This window comes from Sinohyriopsis cumingii, chromosome 13 (genome assembly GCF_028554795.1).
Source record: "Sinohyriopsis cumingii isolate HCF-2022 chromosome 13, ASM2855479v2, whole genome shotgun sequence".
NCBI classification, from domain to species: Eukaryota; Metazoa; Mollusca; class Bivalvia; order Unionida; family Unionidae; genus Sinohyriopsis; species Sinohyriopsis cumingii.
In genome coordinates, this window is record NC_142973.1 from 61,069,170 (window position 1) to 61,091,840 (window position 22,671).

At 35.8% G+C, this 22,671-nt stretch overlaps 1 protein-coding gene across 5 annotated transcripts in view; it reads right to left on the reverse strand.

Moving 5' to 3' along the window:
* The window catches only part of LOC149785681 (inositol-3-phosphate synthase 1-A-like), a 34,980-nt gene extending 12,553 nt beyond the window's left edge, over nt 1–22,427 (reverse strand). The window contains exons 1-6 of one of the 5 annotated variants that reach the window (XM_089979515.1): nt 18,488–18,698; nt 12,869–13,020; nt 12,173–12,349; nt 7,588–7,759; nt 5,154–5,451; nt 563–746 (exon numbers count right to left, since the gene is read on the reverse strand). In XM_089979515.1, coding sequence (XP_089835641.1) covers nt 563–746; nt 5,154–5,451; nt 7,588–7,759; nt 12,173–12,328 — 810 coding nt within the window. In that variant the 5' untranslated portion in view covers nt 12,329–12,349; nt 12,869–13,020; nt 18,488–18,698. Of the gene's footprint in view, nt 1–562; nt 747–5,153; nt 5,452–7,587; nt 7,760–12,172; nt 12,350–12,868; nt 13,021–16,135; nt 16,153–17,960; nt 17,985–18,487; nt 18,699–22,279 lie in introns of those variants that run through there. The other 4 variants (XM_089979514.1, XM_089979513.1, XM_089979512.1 and 1 more) reach the window with 4 other exon arrangements.
* Nucleotides 22,428–22,671: the final 244 nt, after the last annotated feature.

Sequence of the window (22,671 nt, forward strand, 5' to 3'; positions counted from 1 at the left end):
ACAATATGTAAAGCTAAAATACTAACACAACATAAAATGGAACAATATTACCACAACATGCAAATATACAATATTACCACAATGGGTAATGGAACAATAATACAAATGCAAAGGTACAATTATGCATCTGAATGTACAATATTACCACAAAGTATAATAGTGGGATATCATGACAACATGCAACAGTACAACTTTAAAAAAAATGGGACAGTAACATTAAAATATGTAATGATATAATATTATCACAAAAAGCTGATGCTACCTTTCTTAAAAACAAATTGAATTAGAAATTTAATAATAATATTAATCTAATTTTTATATAATAAAAGTAAAAGTGAACAATTTGCTCAAGAATACAATAATACAGCTCACACTGATGTATGGAGTGAAGCTTTCATCTAGTCAGCAAAAAGGTCTTGTGCCCTCTACATGTTATGCAAATACAACTGTCAAAGATGAGTGAGCAAGAAGGACAAATAATAAAAAAATCTAACCATTACAGAACTTAGTAAATAAGCTGACACAAGGAACAGGGATGGAACTTATGCCTGGTTATGCTTACCCCTTCCAAAATACTGGCTACTGCAAAAATAGTAGATGGGGACACCTCACTTTCACTCCTCTGTATTGACTTGAGGAGATTATCAGCTGTGTCATTCAGACCTGGTCGGACATCACAGAAACGCTCTGTGTTTGCAGTCCACAAGACTATTACTTTGTCCACACCACTCCTCTTTTTGAAGTCCCTATGAGCACACAAACATTCATCATTTTAAAAGAGTAAGCTTGAAAGTTTTGTCAACAAACATTCATCATTTTAAAAGAGTAAGCTTGAAAGTTTTGTCAGTCTTCAAATACAAATATGTCAAAGGTTAGAATTAACAGCAAAATGATTTGATAGTCTGATAAAACTACAATATGGTGACATTTAATTTTAATTAAATATTGACTGTTGCACTAACTTGAATTACAATTACTAAAGCAATTTAATTTTAATTTAAATTTTCACCAGAGAGAAACTGTTTTAGTAAATTATATTTCTTTGATAATGCTTACCTGATCATATTAGGATAACTTTCTTTGCAACCTCAGAATAAAAAACCTCCCAGAATGATGCATTTCAAGCTATATACTATATAAACAAAGGGAAACAACTCTTACAGTTTAAGTACCCTTTCTACCTGTTAGGTGTCGACTGTTATACCAAGTTTAAAGCTGTTTTCACGACTGTCACCTTCAAGGATACTTGCACCACTCCAGTGGCCTAGTGGTTAGAACGTCCGCCTCGGATGCGGGAGGTCGTGGGTTCAATCCCCGGCAGAGTCATAGCAAAGACTTACAAAAATGGTACTAACAGCTTCCTCGCTTGGCGCTTAGCATTACGAGGTTAGTGTTAGGACTGGTCGACCTGGTGTCAGGATAATGTGACTGGGTGGGACATCACGCTACATGTCTGCGACATGATGCCCCAGTGCTAGACATCACTAAAAATTGCTACACTGCAGACATTGTAGTGATATGACTGAATTTTTTTAAAGCTTCGTTAAAAATCCAAAACACACACACACACACACAAGGATACTTGCATTTCATAAATGGTGTGAGGTATTATTTGTAATGAGATCAGGTATGTATTATCAGAAAAACATAATTTACACACAAACTTCCTTTATCCATCAAATACAATACTTGAGGAGAACAAGTAAAAGGAGGAAATGTAGTGCATCCTTACTCTACCAAAGGGATGAACTTCTCCTAATGTCAGTTTAGCACAACATGAGACAATTTGTTTACACAAATGTGTGGGAGATCCCTGTAGGATTCCACACTTGGTTAGCGTCTCACCATCAAAAGTTTGCAGTCAAATCCAGTAAAAGTGGCAAATTCGTGTCTGGTTTAAAGGTTGTGCTTTCATGAATGGGGAGTGGTCACTGCCTGAGCAGCTACCACTAACCTAATGATATTCAATTCTCTCCTTAGCACTGCCATGTAATGCAAATGAAAGCTACAGAAGGAAGACTGGACATGCCAGTCAGTTGACACTGCTAAGGCTCAGACTGAAACATTACAATCAATGCCAGGTTCATGAAAGTCTCTTGTATTTTGTGAGCTGAAATCTGGAATTGTGTACTTGATCCTGTAAGAGTTCAGCCAAGTGGCCAGTGTTTTGTGGTTATTTCTATTGGATTAATGGTGATCTTGACTGCTTAGGAGGAGCGGAGGTCTTTATTACTCATCTGGGTATGTCACTAAACTGAGAAGATTGTTAATCAAACGTGTTTCATCTTAGTGGAACAATTAGAGCTGCCGCAGTCTGTGCCCTTAATTTATTAACTGTTTTCAACATTAAAACTGATGGAAGGAAGATGAATGTCCACATTACCTCCTAGTTGTTTAAAAGAGCATATACAGCCCATGCTTCATGGGTTGTGGAAAAATGAAAAAGAAAGTCAAGCATCAGATGGCCCCAAAGGGCACAAATCTGATAGAAGGTTCCTGGAGGGACAACTCTGTGTGAAGTTGTTGTCCTTCCAAGAAAATGAGTCAGCCAGAACATTGAGCCTGACAGGAATGTGTCAGACTTGAATATTACTTCATAATGGGAGTACCCATTATGGTATTCCCCTATAGTAAGCCATAGGTCAGGTGATTGTTCCGCCCCTTGCAGAGATACATCACTGTAATCAATATTGTTGTTGTTATGGGTTTAACACCATTTCTTAGCACATGATAGGCTGTACATTATGGTCACAATATCTGGTGGTGGAAGAACCTGGAAAAACTCTAGAAAGAACCATCGACCAACAGGAATTACTGTCAAGCTTTCTTACAGATCCACATTGGCTGACCCCACACCAAAACTGAATTGTCTGACAATGTCGAGATGGTGTTTCATGGACAATGGATATGTTCCACTCAGTGTGGAAGGCACTGAGAATGGCATTCATTTCCAAGAGGTTGACAGTATAAGATTTCTCTTGAATCCATATGCCACTGATCAATGCAGGTTCAGTAGTGAACAGGCATTGGAACAGATCCACCCCTGAGTAGGCCAAGGAGCTTAAGAAACTTTCTTGCCTAAACACTGTCTTGTTTGATGCTTTCTCCCATGCATGAGTTATACTTTTAATGTGTTTGGGAGAAAGATAAAAGAAGTTATTGTTTGTTAAGAGTTCCAAATCTTGATGGACAAAATGCTGAGAAGCAATAAGGTCCAACTTCTCTACATTGATATCCACCCTGAAATGTGAATGAGGAAAGTAAAGGTGTTCATGTTGCTAACCAAACAACATCCTGAACAAATGGTTTTGTGGTGTGCCATCTAGCAATGCCACCTTCTCTGTTCTTAACATCCTGTACTGTGTTATTGAAATGACTCAGAAGTGTAATAGTTGATAAGTACAGCATCTTACAATTTTTCTGGTCAAACTGAATGTCACCAATCAAAATAACATGTGACATTAATGAATATTAAGATAATTATAAAAATATTAATAAATTCACCAAAGTTTAAAAAAATATTGTATGCACCACATACAATATTTTTACTTGCTGTACCACTAAAAAAAAAACTTGATGATTTAATTTTAATTTATAGAATTCAAAAGGACTGTATTTGGGACATCTTTGCACATGGCAGTGAAATTTCACACTGGTTTAAACTAAGTATCTGTGTTTGCCTCTATACACATTTGTGCATCAGAGACACATGCTGGAGAAAACTGACACACACGTTTTGTTGCTATGTGCTTTTTTGACACAAAGGATTTGTGTAATGCAATCAGGATTTATTTAATATCCATGCTTAGGATGAGGGATGGCATTGGGCATAGTTCGAACATAGGCAGTGTTATGACACAGTAGCTTCCCCTAATCTCTCATGCAATTTCCATTGAGCTCAGCAAGATATCATCCAGACATTTAACCTCAATGCTTGTTGGACTAGAGAGTGAACTCCAGATGAAAACAGCATGCACACAGAATCCCTAGCCAAGAAAGTGAAAGAAGCAGAACACAAAAGAGTAACTGTGGATCTAACTTTACTGAAAAATGGAGAAAATAATTCCCTTGACTGGAATAGGTGTGACTTCTGATTGAGTGATTGTGAAAACTGCAAAACTGAATAATTCTTTCATGACAGGGTTTAAGAATTTTTAAAACTTCTGCTCTTGTATTCCACAAGATATGCAAAGACCACGTTATCACTCAAGGCATTCTTTCACAACAAAGAAATCAGTAAGCTTGTAGAGACAAATGCGCTGTTTGGATTACAAAGTCGGGGGTCACTGCAGATTTTGTTGGTTTGTAACTTTGAGGCAAAAAGAGAAATATTTAATAGTTTAAGTGTAGCTTACTAAAAAGAAGACAAATCATGAGTCTCTGATTATTTGGGTAAATTTGTCCTAGCATGAAGGACAATAAAAATGATGATTGTACACATTTTATAACAGTCAGTAAACTGACTGTCGTTTGGTTAAAAAGATTTATTTGGGTTCTGCACATATAAGTAATGTGTTGATCTATAATACTGCTACAAAAAAATTATAAGGAGACTGTTAAAAATACGACTTTAAACTTAAAGGCAAATGAACTAATAAAATTATTCTTTGAATGGACAATTTTTTTTAATTGTGCATGTTGGTTTATTTGTATTTTTAGAGAGAATGTTATGCAAGTTGCAATTCCCTTTTTTCAAGCTGAAAAATACAGGTCTGGTGAAAATTTGTCAGTACATTTTTACAGCTACATTCTTCATATGACCCCCAGTTCTGACACCAAAGTTTTTTTTTTAACCCTTAATTTTACACCCCTGGGAGATACAATGAAGTATAATGGTAACCACCTAGTGGGTAGAAAGGGGAGTTGACCTGTAAGAGATGCTTCCCTTTATATACTAGAAAGACATTTTTTCCCCTCATTTGATTCAGAGGTAGCAAAGAAAGATATGATAATGTAAGGTGATAATGTACTTAATGAAGCAACAGATGTCGTATGTTGAACCATCATTATTTATAATAAAGAAAAAATTGGCTAAAAGTACCCTTTTTTCAACCATAACTGATCAACAAGCTTATACTGCAGTCCTCTACCTGATCAATTGTTTTTATTTACTTATGTTTTTACATTCTAACTTTAAACACTTCCTGACAAACCTGATGTCTTTCCGTATTTGTTCCAAATGTTCATCTTTGTTGTTTCCAGGAATGACATTATCTGCTCTGTCCTTCTGATTGGCAGCAATGAATTGTGGGTAATATATTGATGGCCTAGGAGCCATGTGCATCATGTGTGATCTGAGCTGAACTTGTAAGGTATAACTGAGTACTTTAGCACGCTCCATGGCATCCGCAAGATTTAGAGATGAGATATCCCAACCATCAAAAATGATGTCATTGGGGTGAACCATTGGAAGTATGCTTGAGAATGGAACATACACATCTCCCTCTAAGCCTGTTGAGAAGATAAAAATTGAATTTAAACATGGCTGCTGAGGTTGGTTTCTTTACTTAGAAAGCTAATCTGCCATTTAATTTGTAGAATTACTAAGGCTAGTGGGTACTGGTGGTCTTTTCAATGGCTAAAGCTTACTGAAATAAAATTAATTTCCACCTGTAGATGCAGGTCATTTGTATCCTATACAATTTTGAAAATCTTCTAACTGAATCTTTAGACTCTTTAACTTTTGCAAAGAAACTCAAAAATTTTATGGCTATATAATACTGTGGATAGATCTTCCTCAACAATTAGCAGAAACAAGATGCATGCATATAAAAGTGGGCAGTAGATAAATATGTGGAATGGACCTTTGATTGAGCATGGGCTTTTGAAAAGCCTCTGGATATCAGGCATTCAGAATTTCTACAGAGTGCTGCTTATGGCAAATAAATAAGCACACAGGCAAATTTAATACTGTTACATATAGATAACTTCCCATCTCTGACACTGTATATACAGATCTGCATAAAAATACCATGACTGTATATGATGTGCTCTCAGTTATTTGAAATTAAATGACTTCTGTAATCTTGAAAGGACACATTTTACCATGGACATAAGATGGTTCAACTATGAAAGTAACTGGCCTAATGGGCGACTAAAATTCTAAAATTTGATTGCCCAAGAGCAAGTAAAATTCACAGTTTAACATTCAAACAAGCCTGCATTTAATGTAAATATCTATGTCAATGCTTTGACTGAATTTCAGGTCAAGCTTACTAATACATTTTCCAAATCGCATGGCAACAAAAAACTTTATATTATTATTTACTCTAATTTATTCCAATGACTTAAACAAAGGAGGTAAATTAACAATATTTTCCATAAATATCCTCACTTGGTATACATCGTCAAAAAGGACACGCTATGACATTATGTTATCATTTGAATTTTCACATTATGACATCATTCAACTTCCACAATATCTTCCTGTATGTTGTGAATGAATTTATGAATTAAGTTTAGTAATAAGCACATTTATTTGAAAAAAAATTCTTGAATAGTAAATCTAAGAACAAATTAATTTTTGGGGGCAAGTGACAGGGAATGAGGCCCAAGTCCATCATTTGAAAAAAATAACTTAATCAACTGGAAATAAATTTGTTTGAAATAAATCATTAAATTAATCGGTTGTTACTTAGACTCTTACCAATTCAGGTTAATTAAGTTTTCACCAATTCAGGATATCAGAGGCATTATGTGTTTGGAAATACTCATCTATAACATGTACACAGAAAAAGCTAAATTAAATATATTCCAACATGCAGTGTTACCACTTATATTTCAAAATTTCATGCAAGCAAAAACCTGACAATATACACTGTGTAGATTAAATTCTTTGAGTAAAAGGAATAATGAAAGCAGCTGACAACAAGCGGCCCAACTGGGTATGAAATCGCTCACCTGGCTGACATCTGTCTAGTAACCATATGGAAGAGGATTTGATCATGAAATCTGTCGGTATGATGCTATCGGTTGAAATTTCCTCAATGCTGTTGTTTCTAAGCTTTATTTTTTGTAATGGCATCCATATTTGATACTATGACATGAAGTCATTGAAAGGTTTATCTATTGAAGTCATGGTTGCCATATGTAATGCCAGACTGGCATCATTAGTATATTTAATGGTCTTCATACCAGAATGTACTCTGTCAAGTTTGGTTACATACTCTGTCAACTTTGGTCATGTTTATTCAAATTCTATTCAGCACTTTTTGGAGGAGTCGTTGATTAGAGGGCTTCCTATTTTTAGTAACAGTGGCCATACTTAAAGACGGATTGGCATCCTTGACCATGCTTTGTTCTTTCTGCCAAGATACTTTTCCTGAAATTTTATCAAATTCCGTTCAGTGGTTTATTTAAAAAGTCATTAAGAGGGCTTCTACTATTTTTAGTAATGGCAGCCTTATTTTTTATGTCAAATCATCATCATTTGTATTTTAAAAAATCAAAGCCCTTCAATCAGGATGCTTTGTGTCGAATTTGCTTAAAATTGGTCCAGGTGGTTTCTGAGAAGTTTATAATAGCAATCATTGACAGACATGATAGATGCAGGCCATATAATAGTGCAACTAAAATCTATCAGTATACCTGAACCTAAGCAGACTGTGCTAGCTTGGGTGATGGAGCCAAAGTAATTTGGTGTCTTCACACCATCTTTTGTGTGCCATGTTAGATTTAATTTGTTTGCTAGACATGCTGCTGTAACTGTGGAACCATTGTTGCCACCCCAGCCAACCAGCATCACACCAAGCTTTGGGACCTGGAACAAGATAAAAAGCAATTACAGTATTTCTCTCATGATAAAACCCAATTAACCAGCCAAAGAACCTTTTCTAAAAATAGTGAATTGTCTCATCAAATGCAACATAAGACGCTGAAAATTCCTTAAGATGGGCCTGGTACCCAAGTTTATCACTTTTCAACCCAGCTATTTTCACCAGAAAAAGTCTAGTGGATTCAGCTTTATTTGAATCAAAACATGTATACTGAACTATTAGTAGCTAAAGATATAGGAAAAGACAAAAAATGAAACAAGTGGTATACAACAGGAAAATATAGTCATGATTGTAACCAATGTACTGCAGAGAACAATATGGCATGACTCACATTCTTGGTGTGACTTCAATTAAATATTTTTAACAACTGAAGTTCAGTTGGTAGAGCACTGGTCTGATAATCAAAAGGTTGTTGCTTCAATGCCCACCCTGGCTAGCCCAGGTTGGCATTCTATGTCTATGATAACGACATTCAGCTCCAGTTCTTCATTATGACAAAAACCAATTACATGTTAAAAGTTGTTAAAACCCAATCACTGAAATATTTGGACTCGGGCTGTCATAGGACCACACCATGCATATATTCATTTTAATTGTCAGGGGTCTAGGGATCTTGAAAAAATTGTCAAGCCCAGAAACATAGATTAGTTTTTGCCACAGTTTGCAAATTGGGTGGGTTGGGGTGAGCTTATTATCAAATAAATATGTTACGTAATAGCAAGAATAGGCAAATAAAAAATAAAAAATTTACAAAATTAGGTTGTACAGTAAAGTTCTGGGAATGAATTTAAGATTAAAATTCTCATTTATTTTAGAGAATGTCATGTACAGCCCAACGTACAACAAAAGAACTAACTAGTAAACTTCCTGTTCTAATTGTACCTGTTAATTAAATTTAAATTTCTTGTCCAAAATAAAAATTCAATGCAGTTTAACCTTTGCTCCTGCTGCTTTCTCTTTGTAAAAATAAACTTTTTGCCAAAAAAGAGAGACTCAATAAACAGTTATTTTGGTCAATGGAAACTACTTGCGAAAAGAGGGCAGACTCAGACAGTAAATAGTTATTTTGGTCAATAGAAACTACTTGCCAAAGAGGGCAGACTCAGTAAAAAGATCTTGGAGTGAAAACAATGTTAGAATGTGGATGCATTTAACAGTAATTCATATTAGGGAAAATGTATCCAAAGATTTGTAAAAAGGTCAACAGGGGCCAATAATGAAACCCTTTGTCCAAATGAGAAAAGTATTTGAAAATCGTACAGGTATCCCAGTTCTAACAATTTATACCCCTGAAAATCTGGCTCCCATTTGATGTAATGATTTCCCCAACTTTAATTTATAAATCATTAATTCACTGCAAATGATAAGAAGCATCTAGGCAAATGCTACTGAATATGTTCAGTACATGTACAACTTAAATTTTTCTTCCACTGAATAACTTCATCTCTATCAGAAATTTTAAAAAGTAAATAAATAAACAATTTATTCTTAAATAACTCAAACATTCAATATACATTTACCTGCTTGATGAAACTGAGTTGGTTCACCCATACAACTACAGTACTCCCTCATTATAACACTATTGATGGAAGCCATACAGTATAATGCCTTACAGTGAGACCACCTTATCATATATATGATTTTACTACCACTTAATGAAATGTGATTCCTCTCTGTACCCTGCCTTTTACCAGGAACTGTATTATAATGAATGGCCTGATGACTGTACCCTGCCTTTTACCAGGAACTGTATTATAATGAATGGCCTGATGACTGTACCCTGCCTTTTACCAGGAACTGTATTATAATGAATTGCCTGATGACTGTACCCTGCCTTTTACCAGGAACTGTATTATAATGAATGGCCTGATGACTGTACCCTGCCTATTACCAGGAACTGTATTATAATGAATGGCCTGATGACTGTACCCTGCCTATTACCAGGAACTGTATTATAATGAATGGCCTGATGACTGTACCCTGCCTATTACCAGGAACTGTATTATAATGAATGGGCTGATGACTGTACCCTGCCTTTTACCAGGAACTGTATTATAATGAATGGGCTGATGACTGTACCCTGCCTTTTACCAGGAACTGTATTATAATGAATGGGCTGATGACTGTACCCTGCCTTTTACCAGGAATTGTATTATAATGAATGGGCTGATGACTGTACCCTGCCTTTTACCAGGAACTGTATTATAATGAATGGTCTGATGACTGAACCTTGCCTTTTAACAGGAACTGTATTGTAATGAGTGGACTGATGACTGTACCCTGCCTTTTACCAGGAACTGTATTATAATGAATGGTCTGATGACTATACACTGGTTTTTAAGAGGAAATGTATTATAATGAATGGCCTGATAGTCGTGGAGTGCTGTACATATACTTTATGATTTGGAAATTAAATATATTGCATCAAATAAAATTTAACGAGTTTATTTTATAACAAATATATATTTAAAATCACACATTTTTTAAATAAAACGTGCCACACTAAATTTACATTTCTGAAAATGTGTTCCCTTTTGATCCAGTTATTACCAACTTATCTTGTTACTCTGATATTGAATTCTTATAATCCACAAAGAAGTCTTCATTTGTTAGGAAGGTCCTTAAACAGAAACTTGTGTTGGAAAGGCAGAGTTAGGAGAATAGATATTCAAGGGCCAAAACTCCAAACAATGACATGGATTGCTGGAAATCCAACTCATTTAAACTCTCAGAAAAATAAAGGTGAATTAAAAATTTGGGTAATGATGAGCTGTGAAAAGTAAAGTTCGAAAGGCAAAGAATCAGGGGCTACAACTCCTCTCAAGGATCACACCAAATGCTGAAATCTAATTTTTTTAATGTCTTACTAATATAAAACAGAAAACTAAATCTAGTTGAAGTACAACAGTTCTTCATAAAGTTATCTTGTGGAAATAAAATTACTTATAGTTGGATTTTTTTTTAGTAACTGACACAGTGTAATTAAAGGCCCCATCTCCTATTTATTTCACAACTAAATTAGAATCCTGTGATAGTCAAGCCAAAAGTATAGTCAAAACCGTAACAATTAGAATTACCATATATTAACTTACAAGTTGAGTCCAACTGCAAACAACATTAAATCAGATCTCCACAGTCGTATGTTTACATCTGATAGACTATGATACAAGTTCATGTTTTGGTGATCTTTATAATTCCTGTATGTGAGAAAGCTTGCCACTAGCTTCTCATGGGTCGGTGGTTCTTTTTTGTGTTTTCCCAGGTTCTTCCTCCACCATTTATTCTGGCTGGCCATGTATAGCCTATCTTGTGCTGAAAAATGGCGCTAAACCCTACAACAACAAAATTATAATTCCTGGTGCACTTATTTTTAGAAGCATATCACATAAAGTGTTTCAAGTTATCATTAGTAATTATACATTCCAAATGATGCATGTTCCTTTCTGAAATTTGAAAGTTGTAATTTGATTGGTGAACCACAAGGTCAACAGAACATGACCTCTTATTGGTGTCCATCAGATCTGTGGAATGTGGAGATCTGATTTTAATCAGACTGCAAACAAAATAGACCCTGATATGCCACAAAATGCACTGGCAGTTCAGGGTCTCTGTTGTTTGTTCTACTGATTACTTCCAACAGACTGCACAGACCTAGATCTGCTGAAAATGTTATGTAATGGCAGATCTAGATGTCATGGAATTGTTTGCAGCTGGACTTGACTTATGAGGTGATTTACTCTTAAGGTGATTTACTCTTGTGCCAGCCAGAAAGAAATTCTGCCTGCCCCCCTGGGAAAAACCTAACTGTGTACCCCTCCCAAAAAAATCAATTTATGGAGATTCTGTGCACCCACTGCTGGGGTGGTTACTATAATACTAGCCTGCCAGTATTCTGTGATCCCAACTAATAGTACATGTGTTGACTTAAGAAAATGCTTTAAATAGCAACCTGAATCCACTTAACAAAGCAAACGTATAATGACATGTAAATGAAAGAGGCTGCAAATTCCTTTAACAGAACATTCACCCACACCCACTTCTTAGTGTTAAAGGCAGTGCATATGTTCCATCACACTTTCAAATGCTAACTTATTTTAAAATGTCACACCAAGATATTACTGTAGATTATATGCATGAATAATGAAATTCATTTTGACATTCATGAAATTGAGAAAGACAATATTTTCTCTTTGCGTTATCATTCATTTTTATAGAAATGAGATTTTAGTGTCCTTTCACTAACTGGGAAATCCTTGTAGTTAAGATATTTTGAAAGAGACCATATTATTTACTTGCTATTTGAATGTAAATATCTGTCCTCAATTCCTGCTTCTTACTGTTGTGATTGCAATTAGGCATTGTTTGCTCAAGGTAATATCAGCTTGGCTTTAGCTTACCTTTCTCTCTGTTCTGAATGTGTATCGTGTAGTCTTGGGTTTTGCAATCAGTTTCCCATTCTCCTTTTGTACATCTGTGGTGGAATATTCATACTTTGCTTCAATGTACTGGTCTGTGTAGCTGACATTCGGGCTCTGAACCTCTATAGCAGCCATGGTGGTTAAGTAAATGTTTTGCTGAGGAAAAAAAAGAGTCTATATATATACATACTTTCCAGAGCTATCTATCTGTCTATAACCTATGTATCCATTTATCCAGCGATCTCAGTACTGGTCTAGAAGTAGCACAAGTTTTTCAAGATGACTGTTGTGGTGGCCATACTGGATATCAGATCAGCGCAATTTGTAATTTAGGACCAACAAATGTCTTCCCTAGAAACCCCAATGCTGATAACACTTTCCATTCTGGTGATATAGAAATAAAGATTTTCAAGATGGCTGCCAGGGTGGATATATTGGGTACAGTGATATGACTTTCCATTCAAGAACACCTCCGTGTGTGTGTGTGTGTGTGTGTGTGAGAGATTTGGTTTTTTAGCATAGCTTTAACTATTTTTCAGTCATATCGCTACGATGACTGCAGTGTGGCAGTTTATAGTGATGTCCAGCACTGGGGCATCATGCCGCAGACATGTAGCATGATGTCCCACCCAGTCACATTATCCTGACACCAGGCCAACCAGTCCTAACACTAACCTCTTATTGCTGAGCATCAAGCGAGGCAGCTGTTAGTACTTTTTTTGTAAGTCTTTGGTATGACTCGGCCAAGGATCGAACCCACGACCTCCCGAATCCAAGGCAGATGCTCTAATCACTAGGCCACTGGAGCGGTTCCATTCAGGAGGATTCTATTAGTAACAAAAAGATTTTAAAGAAGTACAATGACCAAGCAAACCATTTTTATTTAGGACTAGTTATAGTAAATCTCATGAGAAGTCTTTTAGTGAAAACTTCAAATTGATACAACATCCACTTATAAGCAGTAGAGATGACAAGAAGATTTTCAAGACAGTTGCTGTGGTGGTGGCCATACTGTATGTCTGAGCACCATTTTCATTTAGGACCAACTAGACTTTGATTTCATGTGTATTAGGTTTCATGGCAATCTTCCAAGCAGTTTAGCAGTAGTGATAATGGATGACTGGATGTCAGACAACTGATGACACACAACAGGAGATTCCAAAAGCCCTCCTGGTATGTGACCAATACAGTTAAAACTAAAACCTCAATACAGTTAAAAAGTAACTAAAGTGGAATCTGTCTTGAAATACCATCCCTTCTCCCACAACATACTGGTCTATCATGACAGGTGGTCTCTCATAACAGGTCATAGCACTATACAATCAATAAAAGTGTACGTGGAGAACCTGGTCTCTCAAGATAGGTGGTCTCTCAAGACAGGCTTTTACTATAAATCCACAAAGCAAAAGAATCTAAAAAGTGGGCTTAACCCAAAGAAAATGTTGTTATGCATCTCTGATGTACACCAATGACTGTATGAGAGCCATTCACCTCCTACACAGAAGTACCAAGTCTAATGGCTTAAACTGGATTTACTGAATGCAGAGTTGTGTCCTTAGCCAAGACACTAAACTCCTATTGCCCAGCCTATGCCACAAAGCAAAACATCTTACTCCAGCAAACGTGGTGCATCTCTGATACATGCCAAAAATATCTGCATGTAAAATTTGAAGGATGTCTCACGGATTCAAAGCTATAAATCCTTCTAGCCTGCTATTTTTGTTTTAAAACTAAATATTTATAACAAATAACATGTTGAAATGTATTCCCAAGATTTTTCTGGATTCCTTTGAGAAATTCTATGATGACAAAATTAGACTCTTGTAAAGCAAGATAAAGGACAAGACCATCTTCACTAATCAAGGTTCCGATATGATAATCCTATCTATGCGTTGGCAGATTGACGAATATATTGGAGCTTTGTCTTTGCGACATCTATTGGATTTCATGAGTTGCCTCCCTTAGCATGTAATGCCAACTAACCAATAACGTAGTGCATTGTACATCGGCTGAAAATTATGGAGGCAAATGACCTAATAAGGATACTCTGTAAATTTAACATCAAAAGTATGACTACATACGAGAGGGATGCCATTACAGTTCTGTTTGAGTGAAAGGGTTTTGTGCAAACAATGATTGGCCGTGGAAAATTGCTTATTTATCAGCCCATTCAAGTTGTGTGCTCCCCTTATTACAATCATGTTGGAACAGTGATCATATCTGAACAACTTAATTTTGACTGGATGTGGTGGTTTGCCACCGCATTCAATAAAATTCACAGACCTGAAGCACAGAAATATCTGCTCAATATGCCAAGGTGTGGAGAGAGCCATCACATCTGAACTTTGGCTAGTGAAGATGGGACAAGACCTGAGTAAACCAAATGTTTTTAACCTACAGGATACAGACATCAAGCCAGTTGTACCCCATTTGTAGAAATTATCAATTAATGAGATTAACAAAGATGGTGAATACCTCACAATCTATTGCATGACAATACAGACTGTCCCAAGCAAATATATGGCAACCATGTTGCTAAAGAAACTCCTGTTTGAGTGAAGATGGCAACAAGTTAACAGTGTTTCAAACCACCTGGTGACAATCAGGTTAGAATTTATAAATCAATCAGCAAAATGACTAAGTTGTGTGCATTTTTTTCTTCTCCTTGATGTCTTCTGTTTTTAAAAAAATAGGGGGTTACAAACAAATGTGATTTTGCGAGAATATTTTAGCTGGCTGCATTCAAGTACCTACTTTTAATTATCCAAGTCAGTGTTTTCTCAAGAAAGCATGATTGCTTGAATCCCCAACTAAAATCAAGCAAACATTCTAAAATCAAGCAAATCACACTCTCAAATCAAGCAAAATCAATAAATCCACTTAAAATCAAGCAAACACTCTAAAAGCAAAGTTAATTTGTCAACAGCATGATGAACTATATGTATATAACAGTCATTAAGAAACCTTAGATCATTTAAATGTATGTTCCTACATATCAACCACCATTATCAAGGATTTACTAAGTAACTTTTTGCAGATGAACAATGAAATGCTTTCATTGATTATCTAGTTATTAAAAACCTACTGTACTTAAAGTTGTACAATTGAGATTATGCTGTTTTCAGTTATGGTGCTTATGTCGAAGTTGTATGATGGAGGATATGCTGTTTTCCATATTTAGTAGTACTGGTAAAGTTGTACAATAGAGGATATGCTATTCTCCATATTTGGTGGTGATGTTACAGTTCTACCATGGAGGATATGCTGTTTTCCATATTTAATAGTAATGGTAAAGTTGTACAATGGAGGATATGCTGTTTTCCATATAATTGATAATGCTACAGTTGTACAATGAAGGATATGTTATTCTCCATATTTGGTGGTGATGCTACAGTTCTACAATGGAGGATATGCTGTTTTCCATATTTAGTAGTAATGGTAGTAAAGTTGTACAATGGAGGATAAGCTGTTTTCCATATTTAGTAGTAATGGTAAAGTTGTACAATAGAGGATATGCTGTTTTCCGTATAATTGGTAATGCTACAGTTGTAAAGTGAAGGATATGCTATTCTCCATATTTGGTGGTGATGCTACAGTTCTGCAATGGAGGATATGCTGTTTTCCATATTTAGTAGTAATGGTAGTAAAGTTGTACAATGGAGGATAAGTTGTTTTCCATATTTAGTAGTAATGGTAAAGTTGTACAATGGAGGATATGCTGTTTTCCGTACAATTGGTAATGCTACAGTTGTACCATGGAGGATGTGATGTTTTCCATATTCAGTGGTAATGTTGTCTGCTGTTACATGTTGTTCTAAGGCATACAATGTAGTGCCATAATAACATAGTCACTGTAATGAGCCTATTTATTGATACTGTTTTCAAATAAAAACTGACACAGACATATATACACTCCATTCAAATCCCCTACTGCAAAAATACCAGTGGCAGAACTGTGAAATGCTGGAAAAATAAGATGATAAAATACCTTTAATAGGATTAATGTTAAACTATATATGACAATTTTTGTAAGAAAATCAAATACTTGAAACAATCGCTGCTTTTGGAAAAATTCCATTAACTGCATACTTTCTACAGGGAAAAGTCATTCATGTTATAAATCAAGCTTCATACAGCTCAACTCTTATATCATTGCCATATGGCTATTTTTATCCCTGTGTCATGTAAACCAAAATAAACCATGTTTATGCATTAGTACAAAACTCTTTGAGGATATATCATTGCCATATGGTTATTTTTATCCCTGTGTCATGTAAACCACAATAAACCATGTTTATGCATTAGTACAAAAGCTCTATGTAGGGATTCAACCTTCCTTATCACAGAATAAAATCCATTAAAAAATGTGACCTTATTAGTGTACTGTGACATCTGCTTTGTGCTGACTTGAAGTGTTGTCAGCAATGTGCCCCACTTCTCAAAATGCTACTTAAATAGAATGTAATGAGTGTGATGGAGTAATGCAGTATGGGGGTTCACGTGGTATTTTCTCTCCAAGTATAAAGCATTACAGATTATCTTTCCAAAGGGAGGTAACCCACTGTGTGAGGGGTATTGTAATATTTTATACCAAAACTAAACAAATCTGAATTTGAATTGTAAAAACTAGGATATATATATATATATATATATATATATATATATATATATATATATATATATGATAAATTGAGTGTGGACTTTTGTATCCTTGTTTATTATACACCATACATTCAACAAACACAGTCTGAACAAATGTGTCTATATAATGGTTTTAATTCAACCTTAGGTAGTTTTAAAAATGTCAGTGCCTGGACATTTTAAAATCAAATTTAAGCATTATTATAGAAGTCAGAAACAACTACTAACATAAACATGCCAAATTTAAGCAATAATTAATATCCAAAAGACTACAAATCTGAACAAGCAAACATAGAAACAATATTTTAAAATATTGGTCTACAGTATGTACTATTTAAAATGTTGGTCAAGTTTCTGAAATGCTAAAGACCCTCCAAATTTTTATTAAACACATTTTCTGAGACACTTCTATTCAAACTGCATTCTTTTGAAATGTTTGGCATAACATACACCCTACTTATGTGGCAATTTTTTCAAATATAATTCTGAGAGATTTTTGTCACTGTTGTTTCATCTCCCTTTATTTTAGCTGAAGCCATTAAAGCACTATGTATACACTGCATGAGCTATACAGTATATACAGGTAGAATATCCCCATCACACCTTTGTAGCTTATTGTGTAAATCAGGCTGCTCCATCTCCTAAATATAGCAGGGATATAACACTGTATATGGCGTTGATGACTTTATTTTTCCAAATTACAAAAGTGTGCAAGTATGGAGTCCGAAATTTTAAGTTGTGAACGGATTTGATAGTTCTCAGATAGCCTGTAATTGTGTCATATAAAGATTTTTATGACTGGCAATTGATTCATAATGCATTGGAAGTCAACTATATAGTAGTAAATTAAAACCTATGACACGAGTTATCAAAATGTGTTTAATATTCGATTCCTAAAATTGTCATATAAAGTCTGACAGTATTCCTTCGATAGTTGTTATGTTGTCGTCTATTTAGCAGGGGGAAAATATCCAATAATTTCAGCAGGAACTTAAATGTAGCACTATTACACATCTCTGTCAATAACAAAAAGAAAAATAAAACGGTTGATAACAAATACCCTTATCCAAATTAATACACTTTATTACTGGGGCACGTATCGTTGCTTACAATTAAATTGTCGTACATGTAATATATAGTTACTATAGTACAAGTATGACAGGTCCATTGTAAGCAACAATACGAGCACCAGTGGTACACTTATTTCGGGGAAGTGGTGCATAATCCGATCTGGCCACACTCGACCCAACTGGGTAATTGGTCAAACTCCTAGCCTACTTTTCCGACTATGGGCGGCAAGTTCCGACCCAATACCCATTGGTAAGATAACATACTGTAACTATTTATTTCACCTAAGTTATAATCAAACAGCAAACCAGTCTATTCCAGTAAAGCATGCCTTGACTGGTTCGCAGAGGAATGATGAGAGAGGTTTTATAAAATCAATTCCGACTGTCTTGTCACTAGTAACTCTACAAATTATGTAGGTTAATATCAGAATGAACTGGTTTAAAACAGATGAATGAAAACTGACACTCCCGTTTAGCATGAGTAATGCTTAAGTAAACTTTACATAATGTTAGTTATAAATATCAACATATAGGCCTAGTGTGTATACTGTATAATAATATATGTATTCTGGTGATTTCCTACCTTTTCCGTTATCGCTTTAAAGATGAATTATCAGTTGATTACAATGGTATTTTCGGCGATGCATGCACGAACAGTCACTGTTATATATAGTGTTGACAAGCCGCCCTTCGCCGGTGCTTATCCACGTGGTTAATTATACTGACTGATTAACAGACAGCGTCAGTCACTCTTCCAAACCGCCTATCATCGCTTAAAAAGGGCAGGGAATTAGTACAAATATTCCCGTCCTAAAACTGTCAGATCTGATATTCATTGCTCTGCGCATGTCCATATTTCTTTTCAATCGCATATTTTCCACATTCAGATACACACATATGGAATCCTAAAGTATTGGAAAGATGGGTGGTCACGAGGGGTTTGTAGACGGCGATTTTTTTAAATCTCATTATGCAAATAACTGTATAAATAACATCATTGATTGGGAGGGGGCACGTTTTGGCCCCACTCGCTCTAGAAAAATTACTTTGATACCCCCATCTCAGCCTCTCAAAAGCCCCAACTCCCATGAACCTCCCAACCCCTTTTGATCCGACCACTAAATTTCGGTCGCTTAAGGTAGACATAACCACCTCCTGATTTTTGTCTACCGCTGTCTAGAAATGTGGATCTCGAGCTTGTTATAGCAGTGGAACGTTTTTTTCTTCTTTTTTATCTTCACAGTAAATCATAAAACATAAATTCATTGCCGGTTTTGGGGCATTTTATCAGATTTTCATCATTTTTACATTCCTTGAACACTGACATTTTTAGAACTCCTAACACTCATTTTCTTTTATATATAAATTCCGGCAATTAACAATTTTCCTTTAGTAATGGTCGACATGTGCCCTTATTTACTCAAGTTAAATATAAATTGTTGTTTTAAACTATAATACTAATTGTGTTTAACTAATGTCTATATAATCATGATTCTTGAAAGATCTGCACCGTAACTGTCATCAAGAAACTTCCAAGCGAAAACCAACTAATCGTCTAAACGTCACAATATAAGGTAGTACGAATTCGTGTAACAACATAACTTTCACTATGACATCACAACGCGCAACATTCAATCCGTATTGTACTGGATCTTATCTATTGTTTGATCTCGTCCAAAAATATCCACGTACTTCAACATTGATTTTGCAATATGTACTTCTAAGGAAATGTAAATAATGACCTTCCAAAGAAATATGTATGTATGAGGATCCAAATAAAGTCAAAAATTGTCATTTAATGGTATGTTAAATCAAATTCTAAAAAATTAAACCCATTAATGAAATAATCAGCGATGACCAGTATGACTTTTACTATAATATGATCGAGGCACATGATGTTCCTTTCTCGTTTGAATGGATAAACAGTCTCTAGCAATATCTATAAATAGGTAGAAAGAGACATATATATATTGAGAGGATAACCTATGCAATGCTGATATCATGTCACTTTTGTGACCTATATTCTGATGACCATACACGGAAGGACTTGAGACTTTCTGGACTTTGGAATGTCAAAGTTTCTGTGCACGTTTTTTTCGAATGAATTTCCTGAACATTTTAGAATATGACTAATCATTCTGGAAATTTTATTTTCAAAATATCAATGACTAAATATATAATAGTGCAGTTTGTTCTGTGTTCGTTTATTAGTTATTCATTTTGTGTAAGATTGGCTGAGAAGCGTAAGTTTCTTGCTTCAGCTCAAAAGGAGAGTCGTTTGGAGAAGAAAAATAGATAACTTTCCCACCATGAACAGTTATTTTTTAACACTTTTATCATTGGAAGTTAACCTTTCACTTGTACTTTGTATGTAATTCAAAATTAACAGTAAATGGAACCATAGTATGCATTAGATGGCCATTCATACGTGCAGTGAAATATATTTATATATGATATGCAAGGGATTACATAATTTTAGCTTCTGTAGACACGCGTGACTTTTATCTAGGATTCACGTTATTACCAGGTATCAAATACCTGTTCGTGTCCTTCATAAAATACCAATGCTGGTATGTGAAATAGCTTTCCAGTAGCATCCCGTGGGTAGTTTGTTCTTCCCAGGGTTGTCCTTGGTTCTTACTCCACCAGATATACTGACCATCATGTATAGTAGTAAATCATGTGCTGAAAAATGGTGATAAATCCCACAAAACCAGCCAAATCGTTATTAAAGGGGGCATTAATCTGAGGATTTTCATTTATAAGCACTTATCCTTTATAAACATGTGACATTTATTTGGAAACGCCTTTTAAAAGCAGTTAACTATCTGGAAGTCCTGTATAGGCAGGTGGAATTTATCTTGAAATTCCCGATACAAGACGTGTCCTTTATACGCGAATGCTCATTATAAACCTCTATCCTTTTGTGTGAATGCCCATTATAAGCAGGTTTAATTTTTTTATGGAAGTGTCCTTTGTATACGTGTCTTTTATGAGTTATATTTGCGATGAATATATTAGACATGTGTATTGAGATTTATATTTATCGTACAACCTGGCAACGTATTAACAATTGCGTATCAGGACAAAATGTGCAGGCACTCCTATAGTTTGTGATAGAGGGTGGGGAGAGGGGAATGTATAAGCACTCCTAGATGCCCTATTAAACATAGAGGGCGGGAAGTTTTGTTCACGTTATTTTTTAGCTACGCCCCCGATGAACGAGATTTAAAAAAGAAAAAAGAAAGCCTTGGTGATTTTCAAATGTTTTCTTCTACAAGATAAAACGTACTGGATGTTATTTGTTACACACCAGCAACAGTTTAAATACAATTCAAAGATCGGCGAGTACCACGAAAACGCATTCTGTATGTACATGTACAGCTGTAACGGTTACAAAGGTCAGTCAATACAGTTACTAATAAAAGGTCGACAACCCCATGGAAGCACCGAATGCCCACGTTTACACAGATGGGAGTTTATTTCGGCCTAAGTATGGGATTTACATAGCAGGAAGTGAATATACAAACACTAAATTTTATCTAAATTGACTTAAAACCAGACTTATAGTATTTCCTGAAACATATCTTCATTTCCTTATACTTAAAGGATTTTGAACCCAACCCCAACACCCATTTGATCTATCATTGGCTTTATCGATGACGTCGGTAAGAAGGTTGCAGTTCATTCATTCATTCGATGAGATGACTCACTCAGTAGTTACCTACATAGTTCTTTGTGTTCAGTGGCAAATACTCGGCAGGGCCGGATTGGGGGTGGGTGGGTGCGTTTCCGGACAGCCAACCCCCGGTTAAATTTAAAAAAAAAAAAAAAAAATATGCACACACAGACGTGCTTGTCAGCGCACGTTTATTGAGTATTATGCACACTGCGTAAATGGACACAGCGACTTTTGCTTTAGTGCCTCGAAAGGAAAGTTAGGGCCCTATTGAAATTTTGGACACCACCTTTAAAAAAACAGATGAACACAGAATAACAAAACCCACTTGACCTGAACCCGCCCTGCTCATGATTTAGTAGAAATGTCACGAGAATGAAGAATACGCGTATTACCTCCCGCACTGTGTAAGCCAATCATTGTATCCTATCGAAAATAGGGTGTTCAGGGTTATGTTGCCACTTGACCATTATTGAGGAGCGGTCTCAAACTCAAACCACCCCGAGGGCCGCACGGCCTTTGTTATCTCTCATGACACCTTGTGAATGCCAAGCATTTGTGGGCCACGGGATACGGCTTGGCGGGACGCATGCGGCCTGCGGTACGCATGTCTCAGACCCCTGTTATAGAGTGTATTTGGCCCGTGACTTTAAAATACCACTGCAGAAACTCTACATAGCTATTTCTGGTACATACCGCGTAATGGCTTGAGGAACATAAACCGCAACCGGTATCAAGTTAGCGATAGCTGTTTCAGTTTGTTGTATACATATTCAACATGGGCAGGTGCAATGTTGGTGCTCCATGTACACAGTATGACCGGTCTGCGCAATATGAGGTGATCATACATGTATAGGAATCGTGGCGTGATCGCGAACTATCCAATAGCGATGGCGACAACCACGTGTAATTATCGCGATCACTGTCTATAATGTATGGTGAATACGTCACTGTGTGAAAACTGTCATAGCAACCAGTATTTGATGCTTTCTTCATAGTGAACCAGTTTTGCTATATATATAGTTGTAGAATAGAAATTGGGTCACGCTATAAACCCCATAAATATCTTCAAATACCATAAATACAGT